Source organism: Vulpes lagopus, chromosome 15, assembly GCF_018345385.1.
Source record: "Vulpes lagopus strain Blue_001 chromosome 15, ASM1834538v1, whole genome shotgun sequence".
NCBI lineage: Eukaryota > Metazoa > Chordata > Mammalia > Carnivora > Canidae > Vulpes > Vulpes lagopus.
Window position 1 is genome coordinate 28,505,496 of NC_054838.1, and position 20,576 is coordinate 28,526,071.

General features: G+C 38.0%; 1 protein-coding gene across 3 annotated transcripts in view; it reads right to left on the reverse strand.

Moving 5' to 3' along the window:
* CLNS1A (chloride nucleotide-sensitive channel 1A) overlaps positions 1-20,576 on the reverse strand; it is a 40,305-nt gene that overhangs the window by 8,445 nt on the left and 11,284 nt on the right. The window contains exons 3-7 of one of the 3 annotated variants that reach the window (XM_041729936.1): positions 18,410-18,508; positions 17,646-17,753; positions 16,356-16,529; positions 11,075-11,164; positions 8,040-8,820 (exon numbers count right to left, since the gene is read on the reverse strand). In XM_041729936.1, the coding sequence (XP_041585870.1) occupies positions 11,097-11,164; positions 16,356-16,529; positions 17,646-17,753; positions 18,410-18,508 (449 nt within the window). In that variant the 3' untranslated portion in view covers positions 8,040-8,820; positions 11,075-11,096. Of the gene's footprint in view, positions 1-8,039; positions 8,821-11,074; positions 11,165-16,355; positions 16,530-17,645; positions 17,754-18,409; positions 18,509-20,576 lie in introns of those variants that run through there. The other 2 variants (XM_041729935.1, XM_041729934.1) reach the window with 2 other exon arrangements.

Below are 20,576 nucleotides of genomic sequence, written 5' to 3' on the forward strand. Positions count from 1 at the left end.
CTCTCTGTCTCTCATGAATAAATAAATAAAACCTTTAAAAAAAAAAAAAAAGAAAATATGGGGTGAGATCAGATCTATGTAATAAACAATTGATAAACTGTCAGGTAATTTAAGTGCTGCTTGGTGATGAGCTTGTGATAGTCACTCCCATTACACCAGCTGAGTGGAGGCAGGCTATCCAACAAGCCAGCCAGTTTGAGGATCATGGACTTTGACTCATGAACTTAGAAATACTAGTTTCTATTTTAAAAACCTCAGTTCATAAAATTGTGACAGTGGCTAAATACAGTTTATTTGGCCTGCACAATATTTTAAAATAAGTAAATAAAAAAAGCTAGTGTTGTAGTCTTTTTCACACAAAAATCCAGTTCTGGATTCTCGAAAAAACCCAAAAGATCTGGCAATGCTAGGCCTGAATCCTGTCATGGCAACACAAAATAAAGGCTGTTAACTTTAAAATACCTCTACCACTCCCTAGGTCTTCCAACCATGAAACTGTGTTTCAATTACTGTTTCATGAGACTCTGTATTTAAGAAAAATAAGTATTAATTCATGAAAATACCCGGCTCTCTAAACTTGTCAGAATTTGAGACTATAGATGACACTGCTTCCCCTACAGGTCTCTGAGATGGTAGCTGTTTTCTCCATGCCACCTCTGATACCTGCAAGTGGAACAGGTTTCACTCTCCTCGTGGCTGCTTCCCTTTGCTCCCGCTGTTAAAAACCTGTCAGCACACCACGCCATCTGCTACCTGGGTACTTCTAACTGTAGCACCTACCCTATTAGTACCCTCAATTCCCCCGGGTCCTTTAAGAACTTAGTTCCTGTCTCAGCCTCTGTAATACCATTCCAGTTATAGTTCTTGAAGACTTCAATATCCATGAAGATGATCCTTCCAGTTTCTTGGCCTCTCAATTCACTGGCTGAACTTGAAAGGTTTTTCATTTATTTTTCTTCTATTGTGCCTCAGCTACAACTTTGGTCATAACCTTAAGCTTGTCATTACCAGTAACCCAAACCCTAACCACTACCCTCTCCTGGCTCACTCATTCTAGTCACTCATCTCCAATAATCCTTCAGCCTCCATAGAGAACTTCTGTCCACCGATACCACTGCATTTTCACATCTCTCACTCTTAAGTACTTCTCTCCAAGCAGCTTAAATTACACACTTGCAGAGAATCTTAACTCCCTTGTTCTTTTATCTCATCATAGTCACATGGCTTAACCACGTCTAGATTAAACCCAGTTGCTTATTCCTTGTCTGCACCTGAAACTGAAATAGAAAAACAGTGAGATATATAGCAGGACAGTTCTTTCAGAGGTTGGCCGTAAAGGGAAGAAAATGTGGGCAGCCACTGAAGGTGGAAATTAGGTCAAGAAAGAATCTTTTTTTAAGATGGGAAAGATCTTGGCATGTTTATATGCTGGGGGGAATGATTCAGCAGAGAGGAAACTGATGATGTAGGAGAGGGAGGGGAGATTTCCCAGGTCTGTATTTCATAATAGGTTAGTGAAGACAGAATCAAGTGCACAGGGGTTGGTTTCAGCTAGAGGCAAAGCTAGATCGTTCATAGCAGCAGGAGAAAAGGTGAGAATATATGCATACAAGTTAAGCAGATGTGCTGGGAGTCTTAAGTTCTATTTGCCTTTTCCTGTTTCTTTATTTTTTTAGAGGAGAGGTACAGGAGGAGAAAGAGAATCTTAATTAAGCAGATTCACACACAATGTGGAGCCCAACATGGGGCTCCATCTCACAAGTCTGAGATCATGACCTGAGCGAAATCAAGAGTTTGACCCTTAACCAACTGAGCCACCAAGGCGCCACTTCCTGTTTCTTCTTGATGCATTCTTATCAGGGCTTCAGCTCCACCATTCCACTCAAATTCTTGCCAAGGCCATCAATTACTTTCACATTGTTAAAGCAAGTTCTCATCCTTATTATCTATCAGCAGCATTTGATACAACTGACTGTATTCTCCTCCTGAAAATACTTCACGTCCACAAAATCCCCGGCTTCTCAGTTTCTTTTGCTAGTTCTTCCTCTTTTCCTCAAATGAAATGATAGTTTCCCAGGTCTTAGTCCTCTGAGTTCTTTTCTACTTATAGTCACACTCTTGGTAATTTTATCCAGTACTGTAGCTTTGGAGCAACTATATCCTAATGACCGCCAAATTTATTTCAGGTTGTACAACTGTCCTGAATTGCAGACTCGTATCCATCTTTAATAGTTGACATATCTACCTGGTTGTCTGATAACTCAACTAGATACATGCAGCTTTAGTTAATTCAAACTGCATAGTTTATCCAGTCTATTGATGGGTATTTCTAGTTATTCACTATTAAAGCAACGCTGCTTGTGAACATGTGTTTCTCTAGCGTAAGTAGGCCTTCATACTTTGCATTATGGCCTACTAGCACAGTTTAGTCCAAGCCTCCATTTACTTACTTTTGCCCACATTACTGCAGTAATTTGTTTCTATTGTTTGAGTGATCCTATTAAAACAATCAAATTCATGCCACAGCTTTCTAGTTTAGACCTAACGGCATCTCATCCTCTAATTATTACAAAATTATAGATAACTGAGTGTGCAAAATATTAGTATTTTAGGAAAAAATACATATGAACCAATGTGACTTCTGAGCTATACTGACATCAGTGCCCTATTTAGCAACTATCTGTGAACTGGTTAACATGTTATTTAAAAATGCATTGTAGCAAAACTGTACTAGAAAGCTAGAGCTAGAATGTATTATTGTAGGCATAAAGTATTGCCATAGAGAAATGCACACACATGCATTAAAGATACACAAGAATATGTGCTGCAGCATGCTTTAATAAGGAATAACTGGAATCTTAAACACCCATCAAGAGAATGGATGAACTGTGCTACAGAGCTGCCTGTATCAACTTGGCTAAACTTTTAGGATGCTAAGTAGGAAAAGCAGCTGAAGGATTCAGATAATGAGCGTGTTTTGTTTTGTTTTGAAATAATGAATTAGTTTAAAAACATGCAACGCTGGGGCACCTGACTGGCTCAGTCAGTAGACCATGGGACACTTGATCTCATGAGTCAGGAGCTCAAAGTCCGCACTGGGTGTAGAGCTTACATTTAAAAAGAAAAAAAAAAAGTAAGAAAAACCCCAAACATAAAACTCAATACCACAGAGTATTTAGATAATACATGTGGAGCAAAATACAAACAGGAAATGGGCGAAAACCTCAGTCTCCCTCCTATCTCAGTCCCCCACTTCTCCCAGAAACAGCTATCACTACTTTCCAATGATATTCCAAGGATATTTTATATATACATAAGCACATGATACACATCATCCCCACTGTAATCTCCAGCCCTTTTTCTTCTATATAAATATCCTAATATTTTTAACATATCTTGGATACATAAGGATCTACCTAATTCTTTTTGAGGAACAGTTCTCTATTATACAGATACACTGTAAACAATTGACCCAGGCCTAACTATAAACATTGAGCTTGTTCTCAAGCCATTTGCTTTTACAAATAAAGTTCCAATTAATTTCCTTACATAGATGGCTTTCCCTAATGTGGAAATTTATTTATAAATTCCAAAAAAAAAAAGAATAAATTCCATTAAGTGGAGTTTCTGGGCCACACAATATTTGCATTTTAATTTGACAAATACTGTGCCCTTCAGTTTTTATAAAAAATCTTAACTTTTATGATATATAATCTTGATTTATTTTATTCTTTTAAGATTTGGGGTTGCAGCAGACAGCTATGTTTTTTGCAAGCCAACAGCCAAGCATCCTTTCTATTTGGGGTAATCTGCTGTGAAAATCTGGGTAAAGGAAGTGCCCTCCCACTACAGAAGCTGAAAGGGATAGAAACTCTTGTTTTTTTGTCCCTAGCAACACAAAGAGTGCCAACCATAATGGTGACTCAAAGACATGGGGTCAATTAAGAAATCAATCTAAAAGCAACAGAAGAATCATAGCATTTTATGTAGATCACCCTGAACTTTTTTATGAGCCTGGTTAATTCTGCTTTCCTACCCATTTTGTGAGCTATCAGATAGTGTTTTAACAATTTTTTTTCTGCTTAAATTAGCCAGATTTAGATTTACTTATGACCAGAGTTTGGGCAGATAATTTTAGTCATACTTTTACGAATATAAATTGCTGAATTATCCTCATATTTGCATTACATTATAAAGGCTCAGACTGCTATATTTTTGGGTAACCTTTATTTGCTTTTCTTCATAATCCTATCAACTATTTACTGCTGCTATTGATATGCCTGATACAACCACCCCTTTCTCCTTTTCTAACCTGTTGCATGCCTAGGAACTAGCTATTCAAGTATACTGGACCTGTCTGTAGAGTAGGAATAGAAACTTGCAGTAAAGGCCAAAAGGTCCTATAAGGAAAATGCACAAATTTATTCACATCTATTTTGATTGCTCAGATTTTTAAATTTCAGATTTCTCAGATATATTCTAAGTGTGAGTTAACACTATCTGCAGCTTTTCTGTTATGAAAAGAATTACTACTGTTGTGTAATAATATTTTTGAGCCATTTTCTAGGCACTGTGGTTCCAAGTAGATTAGTGATTCATATAATTTTCAAAGTAATAATTTAAAAAGTCCTAAGAATTAGCCTCCATACCCCTGGGTTATACATCTCTATTTTATTTTCTTTTTTAAAAATATTTTATTTTTAAGTAGTCTACACCCAACATGGGGCCCAAACTCACAACCCTAAGATCAAGAGTTACACACTCTGGGGATCTTTGGGTAGCTCAGTGGTTTAGACCCTGCCTTTGGCCCAGGGTGTGATCCTGGAGTCCCGGGATTGGGTCCCACATCGGGCTCCCTGCATGGAGCCTGCTTCTCCCTCTGCCTGTGTCTCTCAGGAATAAATAAAATCTTAAAAAAAAAAAAAAAAAAAAAAAAAGGGATCCCTGGGTGGCGCAGCGGTTTGGCGCCTGCCTTTGGCCCAGGGTGCGATCCTGGAGACCTGGGATCGAATCCCACATCAGGCTCCCGATGCATGGAGCCTGCTTCTCCCTCTGCCTGTGTCTCTGCCTCTCTCTCTTTCTCTCTGTATGACTATCATAAATTAAAAAAAAAAAAAAAAAAAAAAAAAACTAAAAAAAAAAAAAAAGAGTTACTCCATTACTGAGCCAAACAGGTGCCCTTATTGTCTTAAAATTATGGTTAGTAAGAAAAATTTTGACTAGGTTTACTGCTCTCCCAAAAGTTTTTCTGACTTCTCATCTGAAATTATGAAGTCCTCCATATTACATACTGGTTTTACTTATGCATATATAAGCAAAGTGAGATGCTAGTAAAAATGTTTGTTTTAGCTCCTTTGTCAAGGAATGGCAATAATTGTATTATAATCCTCATAAGGAATTTGCTTAGAATTATTTCATATTAGCCACTGAGGATGAGTATCTGATATAGATTCATCCATTCTAGAAATACTTTTCAAACAGGATTTGCACAAGAATGGGCTATATAGTAGGATGTTATCTGAAATCCTGCAGAAAAATAAAATTCTATCTAAAAAATCCAGTGTCAGTGTGCTTGGGCAACTCAGTTGTTTGAGAGTCCAACTCGTGATTTCAGCTCAGGACATGATCTCATGGGTCTTGAGATCAAAACCCCCTGTCAAGCTCCATGCTCAGCGGGGAGTCGGCTTGAGATTCTCTCGTCCTCTGTCCCTACCCTTGCTCATGCTCTTGCACTCCTTCTCTCAAATAAATAAATAAATCTTAAAAAAAAAAAAAAAAAATCTAAGGGTGCCTGGGTGGCTCAGTCGGTTGAGGGTCCAACTCTTGGTTTCGGCTCAGGTAGTGATCTCAGGATAATGGAATTGAGCATAGCAACTGGCTCCATGCTCAGCTGAGTCTCTGGGATTCTCTCTCCCTCTGTTTCTCCCTCCACTTATCCTCAGTCTCCCTCTGTGGAAATAAATAAAATCTTTCTTAAAAATCTAGTATCTCTCTGAACAATGAGTAATCACACTTATCTTCTTCTAAAAGTAAAGAGCTATAAACCATGACCATCTATGCATCATCTCTCATCTTTACCAGTACTGACAAAGATCCTAACAAGATCTCAAAGTTCATAATGTACAAAGGTTTAAATAAGCTTATTTGAAAAGTATTAATATCTAACTGATCTGAGAGAGGAGAAAATTGACCAGGATCATTTTAATGAATACATTTTCTTATTTTTTAAAAGATTTTCAGTAAACTCTACACCAATGTGGGGCTTGAACTTACCACCCCAAGATGAAGAGTCCTATGCTCTACCAACTGAGCCAGCCAGGCACCCCTACAAATCCATTTTTTAAACGATAGAATTTAGAACAGATGACTACACTAGCTTTTATGGATATTTTAGATGGCTCACATAATGGGGGAAAACGTCCATGGCTTTTCTTTAAATTTCCTCTATATCAAGAAATAGGAAGCAAAACAATTACAGTTAACACTTAAATTAAGCTCAAATAGAATCAAGAAATGTTGGCTTGGCTGAGCATTATGAATTTCATTTTTAAGACATCTGACCGGAGATTGCTTTTCACCTTCTATTTTTTTTTTTTTTCCACCTTCTATTTTCTTAAAGTAATGGGTGCAACTGACTAATATTACAGAATGTTACAGCTGGATCTTTGAAAGTCATTTAGTCTAGTCACCTAATTTTGAGGTGAGGAAACAGGCCCAGAGAGGTTTGAATACCTTGTCTGCCAAGCCAGAACTAGATGCCTGGTCTCATGCATCTTAGATGACTGCATTACCCATAATATGAGCTGACCACAACAGTGCCTACAGAAACAGTCACAGAATCTCAATATTTTTTCAATATTGCCAGAGCACTTTATTGCTTCACCAAAAAGTCATGATGACAAGTTTGTATGACTTCAAAAAAGGCCCCAAATAGAATTTCTAAGATTGGCCTATGAGAATACCCTGACTGGTTACTGAAGAAGAGGTAAAATGTCTAGGATAGAATAAGTGCTGCTGAGATCGACAGCAGATACATTTGGGAACTTCCTGTATTGTCCACTGAAATTGTAACATTGAAAATCCTGCAGTTAAGAGAGAATTTGCTTCCTTTCAACTGCTAATTAACGGTAAAGGTGTATGGTGTTTCGGAGCACAGGCTTAAAAATCATAGCTCACTATCTATATGACCTTATGTGTTATTTTACCTCTATCTGTAGTTTCCTCATTTCTAAAACGGAATAAAAGCACCTCTAACCTCATAAGGCAATTAAGAATATTATATGTGTAATGTATATAAAGAACCCAAGTCAGAGGCACCTGGGTGGCTCAGGTCGTAATCCCAGGGTCCTGGGATTGAGTCCTACATCAAACTCCTTGCAGGGGAGATTAAAGAAGTTATCTGCCTCTGTCTCTCATGAATAAATAAATATTAAAAAAAAAAAAAGGAACCTAAGACAATGGGTGATACAGAGAAGACCTCAGTCAACTTCATCCATTTCCAAATGGCCTTTTTACTTGCCTATAGAAACAAATCAGTATTTCTGAGAGTCTGATCAGAAAAAGGAAAATCAGATTTTTTCAGTCTACCAAGCAGGAGGACAGAAACCAAGTGAAACTGCTGAAAAGAACACTGGCCTTAGTGGTCACAAACTAAAGTTTAGCCACTAATTAGCCAAGTGATTCTGAATAGCTTTTCTAAATATATTTTTAAAGTCCTATGGTATAGAAAGTCCAAGTATAAATCTGTAATTATAAATCAGCCTTACAAATACCCTGATGTTTGTGAAAACTAAAAATTGAGAGTTGATAAGAAATTACTCCTGATCCAAGTGGAAGAAACAGAAATCCCTTGGAATGCATTAAATCTTTGCCCTATAAAAAACTGCCAGAAACTCTAACTGTATTTTTAATCATTTCATGTTCATATTCTCAACAAAAGTCACACAAAAACCAACAAGACTCTTGTTTTTTGACAGCCTTAATTAAAAGAAAACTTTTTTCTTCATTAATGGTTTTAGTCAAGAATGAGAGCACAATAATATAGAAAACCTAGATTTATTTGTTAAACTATTACAAAGACAAAACAATTATCATTGAAGTACTGTGAGGACTTCATCCCAATTTCATTTGTTATGGAAACTGACCTAAGAGGTTAGAAATTAAAGGCTATAACCTAAGAGGTTATAACAAAACAGACTGGTGAAACATGGTGAAAGAAGTAAAAACTAATCAGAAGCATCCATATTAGTGGTATTTCATGTGGCTAGGATATTTCCCAAGAGGCTCTCTAAAGATGCCTAAATGAATTAACCTGGATCCCAAATTAGTAAAAAGACCCTAATCCCTGTGAAGAACAAGCAGTGGCCAGGATTTCTCTGAGATCTCTTTGTCTTTCTTTTTAAGGGGTAAGGGAATCCTTAGGCTCTAAAGGATATATCTTAGATTCAGCCTCCTTCCTTCCCATCCAGTCTACCTATGTCTTCAAGCACCTGCGCATTCTCACCACATAGGCCTGCCAGGTTACAGAAGATGCATATAGTGAAAGCAGGATCTATAGGCCTACTCAGAGGATACCTATACACAAAAGTTTTGGGTAGATGATAAACTACAAATACCCTCTTGGGTAAGTTAATTCACCTTTGTTAATAAAGGTCATAGTTTCTTCTGCTGGTGACAACTTTTTGTCTCAGTATATAGTCTGTCTCAAAAAAAGAACTGGTTCAGGTAAATTTTGGAGAAGGAAAAAGACTTTCATCAACACCCACTCCACAGTAGAAGAGGCACCAAGTTCTTTAGTCCTTTCCTAGTTATGAGCAGAATCTGAAAAACAAAAGATTTACAGTGTTTATAATAATAGCTATTATTTATTGAATGCCTAGTCAAGAGTGCCAGAGAACTTCGATATATCTTAGTCTTTGGAACAATCCTGGCAGGTAGTTTATCAACCCCATCTTCAGGTGAGAAAACAGAAGATTAAAGAAGTTATGTGCCTTATCAAAGGCACAGAAGCCGGTATTTGGTAGAGCTGTGATTCCACCACTCCTGTGCCTTGACTTCACCCCATCTCATGCACTAAGAGGTCCTAGTTCCATTATCTTGAAATTATTAATGGTTGCATAAACACTCTAATTATTCCTTGTTCATTCCATAAAGGCAAAAACAATTTTAAATGATTTGTATAAACTTTATGAATAAAATATCTGTCTATTCCAGCTGTAGCATAAAATGAATAGAAAACAGGGCAGCTCCGGTAGCTCAGCGGTTTAGTGCCGCCTTCAGTCCAGGGTGTGATCCTAGAGACCAAGGATTGAATCCCACATCGGGCTCCCTGCATGAAGCCTGCTTCTCCCTCTGCCTGTGTCTCTGCGTCTCTCATGAATAAATAAATAAAATATTTAATAAAATAAAATAAAATGAATAGAAAAATCATCAGCTCATTAGAAAGTCTGTGGCTATTTTATGATTATTTCCCCATAAAATTACATTATAAAGAATCCTAAGAATTCTCATCAGTGAATTGCAGAAACATCTCATTTATGTAACCATTAGTGACATAACAAATGAGTTTCTCATACTTCTTATTAATACAGTGGTGGGTATTCTCTGAATAGTCTTATTTCTCAAGAAGAAATATATGAAAGCCAGAAGATCCAAAAAATATTTTCAGTTTCAATAAAAGTTACTAAGTGTTACTGAAATGAAAAAAATCAACGTGCTATGAAGAATATGATAAGTAGGAAAGTGAGAAGAGAAGACGACCAATGCCACTAAAAGGTTTCCCATACAGTATTAATACTGAAGTACTGATACCTGGAACAATGAGATCTGAAAATTAAAGCTAACACAGTTGTAGCAATATGAACACATAATTTTGGCTAAATGCAAAAGAGACAATGATGGTTTTAAACTACATGGCTACCAAAGACAGAAATAAATGCTGTGGAAATAAAAAGAGGGATCTGACAACCTAACTGGATAACTTACAAGAGTTAACCAAGAGTCAAGCCAAAATCTATAAATCTTGCCGCACTATTACCATATGCTTTCAAATAGAGGACATGGGCATAAGTAACATCTCAAAGACTAGAAGACAGCCAGTATTCAAGAAAATGCTACCAGGTCAGAAGTAGGAGGGCACTGGAGCGGGGAAAGAGGGACAATAATTTTAACAAAGTAAAAATCTTATAGCTCATAATGGAAGGCCAACTAGTCCTAGAGCTCTAGATGGTATGAACTAACCATACAACCTTCAGTTATTATCAAACATACAGCTGAGATACTCAAGCTGGCAAAGGACAATTTATTCTCAGAGTAACATGCAGCAAAGTCAGGGACAAACTTTAAGCAAAGAGAATGTGTCAGAGAAAACTGGCTACCAACTCTTATGTCAGTCAAGAACGCAGTTATGAAGCAACTTAGGAAATGATAGCTTTTGGACAAGTGTGCATGGACTTACAGTTTGGCAAACTGGTCTTGAACAGTAAAGTGCCCAGGACCTTGGTCGTCCATTATTTTCAAAAGGAGGGAAGTTGATAAAAGATTATGATTAAATTAAAGGCTTAGATATAATCTAGAATTACTTCTACTTCCTCCCTAAATTGAATAGCAACGAGCTGCAGCAAATCTCCGCTTTTGTGTTTTCTGAACATGTTAAGGTTTCAAACACCACAAGTGGGAAAAGGTGACTTGAGCAGAGCAGGACATGATCTCAGTCTCTGCTGCTCCCTACTAGCCAATCGGGGAAGCTCTCCATTTCTGAATGAGTGAATGTCCTTCTTCTGAGCTCACCAAAGATGAGTCTTATTCTTTCATGCCTCAATGCCTGGCATTACCCAATGTCCAGCACAGTGCTTAACATGTGGTTAAGTGCTCAGTAAATGTTAACCTGAATATCACTGTTTGCAGACCTTGATTCCTTAGAGGAAAAATAAAATATAAGTCTCAATAATTTCAGAAATGGAGAACTAACATTTTTCCAAACTGCAAATTGTACAAAGTTCTCCTGAATTAGAAAAATAAAAATTAATTATTTCACGTGATTTTCAAGTTCAGTGACAAGGGAGAAAATACTCACCCCACAGCAGCATAAATCATCTTCAGTGATCAACATCTGCATCCTCAAACTGCCCAGCAACTGTTGGTGTAGTGTCTACCTCCATCCCATCTGAAGAAAAAAAAAAATCAACTGCTGAGCAACAGTCTACTGAGCTCTTCAGATATGTAGGGGTTCAACCTATACATCAACCAGAAAGAAGCTAGTGCCCTCTGTTGGTAACAGCTATTTCTTTCTCTTATGAAAGAGGAATAAACCAAGAAAAAAAATGCCACCTGTACATTTACTTTATAAATTCTTAACCTCAAAACTAAAAGAACATTAGATAAGTTTTAAATGTAGTGGGCATCAACTATTCCCTCTTCACAGAACTGTGCTGGGTATTTACTGTGTGACATTATTACTATTTTAAGATTTTATTTATTTGAGAGAAAGAGGGCATGAGCGAAAGGGGGGGGACAAGGGGAGAGGGAGAAGCAGACTCCCTGTTGAGTTGGGAGCCTGATGCAAGGCTCCACCCCAGGACACCGAGATCAGCTGAAGGCAGATGCTTAACTGACTGAGCCACCCAGGCACCCCATTATTTTTATTTTTAAAGTTATGAAAGTCCTAACCTCACAAAGCTGACAACATAATTTGGAGAAAAGACAAAGTAAGTAGAGTGAGGTTCTTGCTTATCTATTTTCCTCATTTCATAGAGGGGAAAAAAAGTGTGTGTAGGGAAAGACAAGGAAGAAAAAGCCCTCTGAAAAGAGTTGTTTACAGCTGCTTTCTCCATATCCACACCTCTCACTCACCCCTCAACTCTTTAGCCCAACAACAGGCCTCTGCCTGAGCCCCCTAGCACTCTACCACCTCCACATGCAGCAGGGCATGCACATGTAACACATTTCTAAAGTTAACTCATCTTTCCACATAGAAATTATTCTCTTGGGGCACCTGACTGGTTCAGTTGGTAGAGCATGCGACTCTTAATCTCAGGGTTGTGAGTTCAAGTCCCACATTAGGTGCAGAGCCTACTTTAAAAAAAGTCTCTTTCCAAACAGTCTTACTGAAGGATACCTCTTACCTGTGCAATCCAGAAATCCCTACCACATTAACTTTGTTGCTTTTCTCTCTTAAACATCTCTCAAATCTGTTAAGTGTTTTGACATTCACTGCCACTACCAAATGTAGGCCACGATCTCTCTCATTTAATTTAAATAAAGTTACTTAACAGCGTTTTTCTTCTTTCCTCCAGTATTTCCCTATGCAATCATTTTTCCACATCATAGCCAGGGTCATCTTCTGCAATACTAATCAAACTAAAAATTCTTCACTTCACATTCTCATTGGCCTATGCACTAACATTGAAGTTCTTTAACAAAGCTTTTAAGTTCCTTTAAGATATAACCCAGTTCACTCCCCCACTTTTATCTGCTGCTATAATAACTTACTCTTCAACACTCAGAATTCCAGACATAACGAACTACTTTCAGTCCCTGAAGTTGAATGGTCTTTTGAACTCCTGCACATAGTTGATCCCATTACCTGCCTCTCTCTCCAACCTGTATGCAATACCCCCTCACCCGGGTCACTTTTACTCCTCTTTCAGATCTTGGCTCAGATGTCACTCCATGAAGCTTGAATCTAACTATCCAGGTTGGGTGAAGAGTCCAGCCTCTCATTCCCTAGCTTCTCAAGCTTCCCCTATAACTTTATGCTGTATCACAATGTACTGTAACTGCCTAATTAGTTAATTTATTTTTCTCTACACAAGAATGCTATTGATAAGAAGAGAGTAATCTCATCTCTCTTGGGCACTGATGTATTTTCTATACCTGCCAGAGTAGTTCAATAGGCACTTCTTACATAAATAAGTACACGAGGCAATGAATACCACAAGGAGATAGGATGTTTTATTTTTCAGTGCAAAAAAGATGGTTTCATTAAAGCATGGGGAGCAGGATTCGTGGGCAGAAAGAACTGTGAGAGGGTATGTATAAACTGCAAAAAAGACTGAAATTTACCAAGACAGCAGATCATAGGTGTTCTCACCATAAAAAGAGCATTAACTATGTGAGGAGATAGGTATGTTAATTAGCTTGGCTGTAGTAAATATTTCCCTATGTATATGAAAACATCATCTGGCATACCATACCTTAAATATATAATCTTTATTTAAAAAAATCTTAAAAATAAATCAAATTTAAAAAAAGAAATGCACAGGTCAAACAAAATAAGTAAATGGCAAAAAAAAGTGGCATGGGTACTCAGGACTTTAGAAGGTGGTATAGGCTAAAAAAGTTTCACATATAGATAACTCTTTGTTTTTTTTTATTTTTTATTTTTTTTTTAAATTTATGATAGAGAGAGAGAGAGGCAGAGACACAGGCAGATGGAGAAGCAGGCTCCATGCACCGGGAGCCCGACGTGGGATTCGATCCCGGGTCTCCAGGATCACGCCCTGGGCCAAAGGCAGGCGCTAAACCACTGCGCCACCCAGGGATCCCAGATAACTCTTTGAATGCTAATAAGGCATAGGAATAAAAGTCCAAATTTCATTTAGCAAAAAGTATTTGTGATCTTAAAATCATTTGCTATAAAGCATTAAATAAGAAATTTTACAATTAAAAAAAAAACCTTCAGTGTAGAAAGAAAAGGCTTTTCAACGTCCAAGGACACCTTCTTGTTAATCACTGTAATAAAAAGAAGGTAACATCTTGAATTCTTTCACCTAAGAGTTTGGTAGAACGCTAGAAATCATCTGAGCTATTTCACTTTACATTAGAAGCTCACCAACCAGGACTTAAAATGGAGAGGATACACAAGGAATAACAATGTGACCCAAAGCCTAAACTTTTCCAAATTAAAGTATCCCAGCACTTCAGGGTTCCCAGGTCAACATGCTGTATGCATGAAGAAACAGATCACAGCATTATGACAGAAACTTACAATGCCCAATAAAAGAAGAACTAGGGGTGCCTGGTGACTTAGTGGTTAAGCATCCAACTTTTGATTTTGGCTCAGGTCATGATCTCAGTGTCCTGAGATCAAGCCCCATGTTGGACTCCACACTCTGCAGTGTGTGTTTGGGATTCTCTCCTCCCCTTCTGAACCATTCCCTGCTTGCATGCTCTCTTTCAAATAAATTAAATCTTTAATTAAAAAAAAAGAAAACCTATGGTAACCCTCTTTGAGAACATTCTGCATCTCAGGTTGCCTGGGTGGCTCAGTTGATTAAGCATTTGGCTTCAGCTCAGGTCATGATCCCAGGGTCCTGGGATTGAGCCCTACATCAGGCTCCATGCTTAGTGGAGAGCCTGCTTCCCCCTCTCCCCTTCTGTTCCCTTTGCTTGTGCTCTCTCTCATATAAATAGATAAAATCTTAAAACAAAAAAACGAAACCCCCAAAACACAACATTCTACATCTCCAAAAATTAGAAGTGGTAAGACTCTAGAGCAACATAAAACACTAGTATATATTAAATACATGTAAGGCGCAAGAAGTGCTTATAATAAGGCCTGATGTATTGTTTTTTTCTTTTTAATTTTTAAAGATTTTATTTATTTATTCATGAGACACACACACACACACACACACAGAGAGGTAGAGGCAGAGGGAGAAGCAGGCTCCATGCAGGGAGCCCGACGTGGGACTCGCTCCTGAGACTCCAGGATCACACCCTGGGCTGAAGGCAGCACTAAACCACTGAGCCACCCGGGGTTCCCCTGATGTATTGTTTTTTGCATATTAGCTCATTTAATCTTAATCCTCTTACCACTTATTAGCTATTTGACCTTATGCAAGTTATAGGATCTTTCTGTGCTTCAGTTTCTTCATCTGTAAAATAGGGATCATAACAACATTTACCACAGAGTGTTCTTGGAAGGATTAAGTGAGTACACATGTGTAATGTGCTTAAATCAGGTCTGGCACATAAGAGCAGTAGCTGAGTGTTCTATTGAAAATAAGTAGGAACAAGACTGAAGATATCTGGGGCAAAGGCAAGGTTGTTTCTTCAGAATTAGAACCTTAGGGATCCCTGGGTGGCGCAGCGGTTTGGCGCCTGCCTTTGGCCCAGGGCGCGATCCTGGAGACCCGGGATCGAATCCCACATCAGGCTCCCGGTGCATGGAGCCTGCTTCTCCCTCCGCCTGTGTCTCTGCCTCTCTCTCTCTCTCTGTGACTATCATAAATAAAAAAAAAAAAAAAAAAAAAAAAAAAAAAAAAAAAAAAAAGAATTAGAACCTTATATGGTGAGTATCGGGCAATCACTGAGGGGGACATCCCTATATGGGTGACCAGAGTATTCTCAGAAGATTCAAATGGCACAATAAGTTGGAGGCAGGAATGACTGAAGCAAAAAATTACTATTATAAATCTAGTGTGAGAAGACAAGAGCCTATGACTGAATGAGAGCAGTAATAATAGCAAGGAAATGTGAAAGTCATTTACACGAAAAATCCATGGGACCCGGCATTGCACTGGAGCAAGGAATACAAAGTAAAGGCTGAGTCAAAAAGAGTACTTGAACATTCTGGTTGAAACAGGATACTCAGAAAAGCCAACCAGTCTAACAGGGGAAATAAGAAGCCTATAAAGTAGAGACAACTGAAGTGAATTTGAAAGCCACTTGCTTAAGGTCCAGAAGTTTGCCACAAAACAAGAACCCAAGTTTCTTGAATGCTGCCTAGTCCTTTTAATCAATTGACTATTCCAGTTTTGCATATATCATGTAGGAATTCATTTCAAAATAAAAATGTTAGGGACGCTTGGGTGGCTCAGTGGTTGAGCATCTGCCTTTGGCTCAAGGCCTGGTCCCGGAGTCCTGGGATCAAGTCCCACATCCGGCTCCCTGCAGAGTGCCTACTTTTCTCTCTGCCTACTCTTTGTGTCTTTCATGAATAAATAAAATCTTTGAAAAAATAAAAATAAAAATAAGAATTGCAGAATTGATATGTACACACACACACATATACATACATAAGCATATGTGGAATATATTACTGGATATGTAACAGAAAACTTAATAGTGGACTTTCAAATATAACTACACTTGATTTTTCATTTCTTCTCTGCCTGTGCCCATTTACTATTTTTGTAGTTGAGGGGAAAAAGGAAAAATAAATAGAAAAGAAAAAAAAAGTTCCATGAAAATTCCCATTCTATGTATTTCTACATTTGCTTCCTATACTGTTAGAGTTAATTCTGAGACTTCTCTGTCTTAAGAATTTCCAAGAGAATTCCGATCTCTCTATAACTTCCTTTGTTGACCAAATAAACATTTGACTTGCTCACATTGAAAGAAAGGATACTCACCTTCATAATCTCTGATTGAATCTTCTGTCCGGACTCCAGCCATGTTATATTGGCTGCTCACAGACTGAGAAAGCATTCCTTCTAATCTCTCCAAGGTGGCTTGGCCTTCTGCTGTTAAATGGGATAATCCTTCTTCATAGGTATAAAATGTAGGGATGTCCCCCTGCCCTTGTTCTAAACAAATAAAATGCTTTTAAGCTATTATAAAGCAATTAGAAAAACATGGATAATTAACAATGTATTCATTGAAGATAAGGTACAGTTTTAAAAGGTTTCCAGGAAAATATTTTCAATATTCATTTAATACACATACATAGGTCATCTGTTGAAAATAAAAATACAAAGAAAATGTCTCTACCCTCTAGAATGAGAAGAGATTCCAAAAGATAATGAGCCAGTAAATAGCAATTCTCAAAAAATCAAATGTCCAGGGGACTAGAAGGAAAAGAGGGTGTTCCTAAGCCCAGGAAGTCTTATGTTATCCCAAAGTGGGAATTGACAGGTGAGTGCAAATTGATTTGATACTAATTTGTACTGATGCTTTTCTCTGAATTAAAATATATGCTCCTTTTAAAAACTCAGAAATTCTGTTAAATGTAAAAAAGGTTAAAAAGAATCATTCAAAAATCTCAGCGACAATAAAAATGTATTTAGATATATGATAATTCCAGAACTGAGTTTGTCTCAGGCCAGGAAGTAGGTACATATGGAGGAAAGAACTTTGGACAGGCAGACTGGTGGACATGAGAGCAGTGGGAAAAAGAAAAGAGAACAGTAGCACCTCAAGTTACAAGACTCTACCAGGCTAGTGATGGTATTCTGGTCTGGGGGAGGCAAAGAGAAATAATCTTAGATAAATGAAGTATGGTTCTGGGGGGAGAAAATGACTTTGATAGTGAGTTGTTTGAAGGAATATGTTAGGTAAGGATGATAAATGATGATAAAGGTTTCAAGTGGTGGAGGGAGGCGGCTTGTTCTCTGGGAGCAGCTGCATCAACTTAAAAGACACTCCCAACCACCCATTTTCCCATCTACTGTTTTTTTTTTCCCTTCCATTTATCTCTATCCATTTTCTGCCTCCAATAATACATACTTTTTACCCTAAAGCTTGGAAAGCCCATCCATTTTTCCAGTTTGGCTTAAACATGGATTGTGCCATTCAATTTTATTAATAACCACACTATATGGGTATTTAATGCAGAGATATAAAGAACTATATAATCCCATACCCTTAGTACAAATAAATGCTTAAACATACACACATTTAAAAAAAAAATCTGTTTCACTAACCATGTGCTTCCACATCATATTCTTCTCCATCGTAATCATCTGAATCTTCATCCTCAGGATCAGGATGCAAAGCCTGGCATTCACACATTGCAGTGAACATTGCCTCCACTGAAGAAGGAAACTAAATTGTAATAAACATTCTTTTCTGGTCAGTATAGAGTAAAAATTTAATAATATAATCACAGTGCAAATAAATCCAATGGGTAGACAAGAAATATACCAGAGTCACTATTTACAAAACCTGCCAAATTCCAAGGAGAACTGATCTTGAAAAGTACTTGATGGCAATAGACAAGTCACAAAATAGTAAGAGTTCATTTTAAGATAATGTTGAGATCTCTTCATGCCTGGCTGGATTTTCTGAGAAAAGGAGTCAGAGTCTTGGTCAGACTGCTGGCATCAAGGTGAAGCCCCTTTCAGTTGATAGGGCTCTTTTCCTGGTATCCTGGCATCTTCCACTTTGGAATTGCCATGACTCCTTTCCCTCTATCTGGTAAGATTCAAAGTTAACAGCATCAAGTCAGTAAAATAACCAGATCTCTCCATTCACAAAACACACCAAATAATGTGGCGTCTCCTATACTGTTACCACATTCACAATCTTTGATATTTATAGGTATCTGGTCCTCAATGATATGACAGATATTAAAATGAAGAAAAACCAAGAGCAGAGGTAATGAGGGGAAAGGTAAATGTGTGTGTGTATATGGGGGTTGGAATGCCTGGTAATAAAGAGAAAAGAATCAATTCTACAGAATACTCACATGCTGATTTATCACTAGGCACAAATCTAAATTCAGCAATAGGTTCAACATCATCATCACTGTCTTCTTCTTCTTCAGCAACAGATTCTTTTGATTCTTCTAGGGAGAGAATAAAAATAATTTTTATTATTTTTTAAAGATTTTATTTATTTATTCATGAAAGACAGAGAGAGAGAGGCAGAGACACAGGCAGAGAGAAAAGCAGGCTCCATGCAGGGAACCTGATGTAGGACTCGATCCGGAGACTCCAGGATCACGCCCTGGGCTGAAGGCAGAAGAACCATCCAGGCATCCCTAAAAACAATTTTTTTTTAAGGATTTTATTTATTTATTCATAGAGACAGAGAGAGAGAGGCGGAGACACAAGCAGAGGGAGAAGCAGACACCATGCAGAGAGCCCGATGTGGGACTCGATCCAGGGTCTCCAGGATCACGCCCTGGGCTGCAGGTGGTGCTAAACCGCTAGGCCACCGGGGCTACCCCCCTAAAAACAATTTTTAAATGATGTTCTTGTTTTGGAAAAACAGAAGCCTAAAATAATATCTTATTTATGCTTATTCTAAATACTGCAATACATTTTTAAGATTTTATTTATTCCTGATAGTCACAGAGAGAGAGGCAGAGACACAGGCAGAGGGAGAAGCAGACTTTCAACCACTGAGCCACCCAGGCATCCCTGCAATGCATTTTTTACTTCACATTTTAAGAACATTCATAATTTATTTTAGACCTAAAAAAGACTGTGGACAGCCTCCTTGGTCTAGTCACACTGTACTTCACTGAGCTCTAGAGATTCTAAGATTCTAAGCACTCTTCAGGGTTATGGTGGGCGGTGAGGAAACGCAAACAGGCCCTCTAACAAGTATAGTTCAATTGTCATCTGCTTCTCTTACCTTTCACCATGAAACAAGGGTGCAGTAGCAGTTCGTCAACCACTGATGAATTTATCACCAATAATTTACAGAGAAAACTAAGGCCCATAAAAGTTAGCTGACCCTTAGGGATCCCTGGGTGGCTCAGCGGTTTGGTGCCTGCCTTTGGCCCAGGGCGCAATACTGGAGTCCCGGGATCGAGTCCCACATCAGGTTCCCTGCACGGAGCCTGCTTCTCCCTCTGCCTGTGTCTCTGTCTCTCCCTCTCTCTCTTAAATAAATAAAATCTTAAAAAAAAAAAAAAAAAAGTTAGCTGACCCAAGAGCAGATAAATTACCAAAGTCTGCAGGCAAGAAAAAAATACAAATGTTCGGGATGACTGCGTGGCTCAGCGGTTGAGCGCCTCCCTCCCTTCAACCCAGGGCGTGATCCTGGACTCCCGGGATCAGGATCAAGTCCCACATCAGGCACCCTGCATGGAGCCTGCTTCTCTCTGTGCCTGTGTCTCTGCCTCTCTCTGTGTCTCTGAATAAATAAAATCTTTAAAAAAAAATGTTCAATAAAGAGAACTAGCACATGATGTGAGTGGAAGTAAGAACTGCCACTACTATTTTGGAGGTGTATATATCCTACTATCCAGCAATTCCTAATCTAAGTATATATTATGTACACAAAGAGTCCATACGTAAATGTTTATTAAAGTACTATATGTACTTGTAAAAATTTTTTAAATGTTTATTTTTAAAAAAGAAACAGATGTAATGTAACCCAGTCATATTATGTTTTATATATAGATAACAGTTTAAAAAGGAACAAATATCTATACATATCAAAACGGGGATCCCTGGGTGGCTCAGCGGTTTGGCGCCTGCCTTTGGCTCAGGGTGTGATCCTGGAGACCCAGGATCGAGTCCCACATCAGGCTCCCTGCATGGAGCCTGCTTCTCCCTCTGCCTGTGTCTCTGCCTCTCTCTCCCTCTCATGAATAAATAAATAAAATCTTAAAAAAAAAATATATATATATATACATATCAAAACATTAGATTAAAAAAAGTAACGGAGTGAAAAAACTAATTGTGGATATATATAAATACCACTTACATATTAAAATTTTAAACACAAAACTAAATCATTATATTACTTAGGGATTTATACATATTCAGTAAAAATCTAAAAGCTTAGATGGGAAGGATATATACCACCCACCTTTAGGATAATGTTTACCTTGGGAGACAGAGTAGTGAACAAAATGAGAAAGGTACAAAAAAGATTTCAAGAGTACTAAAAAAAAAAAA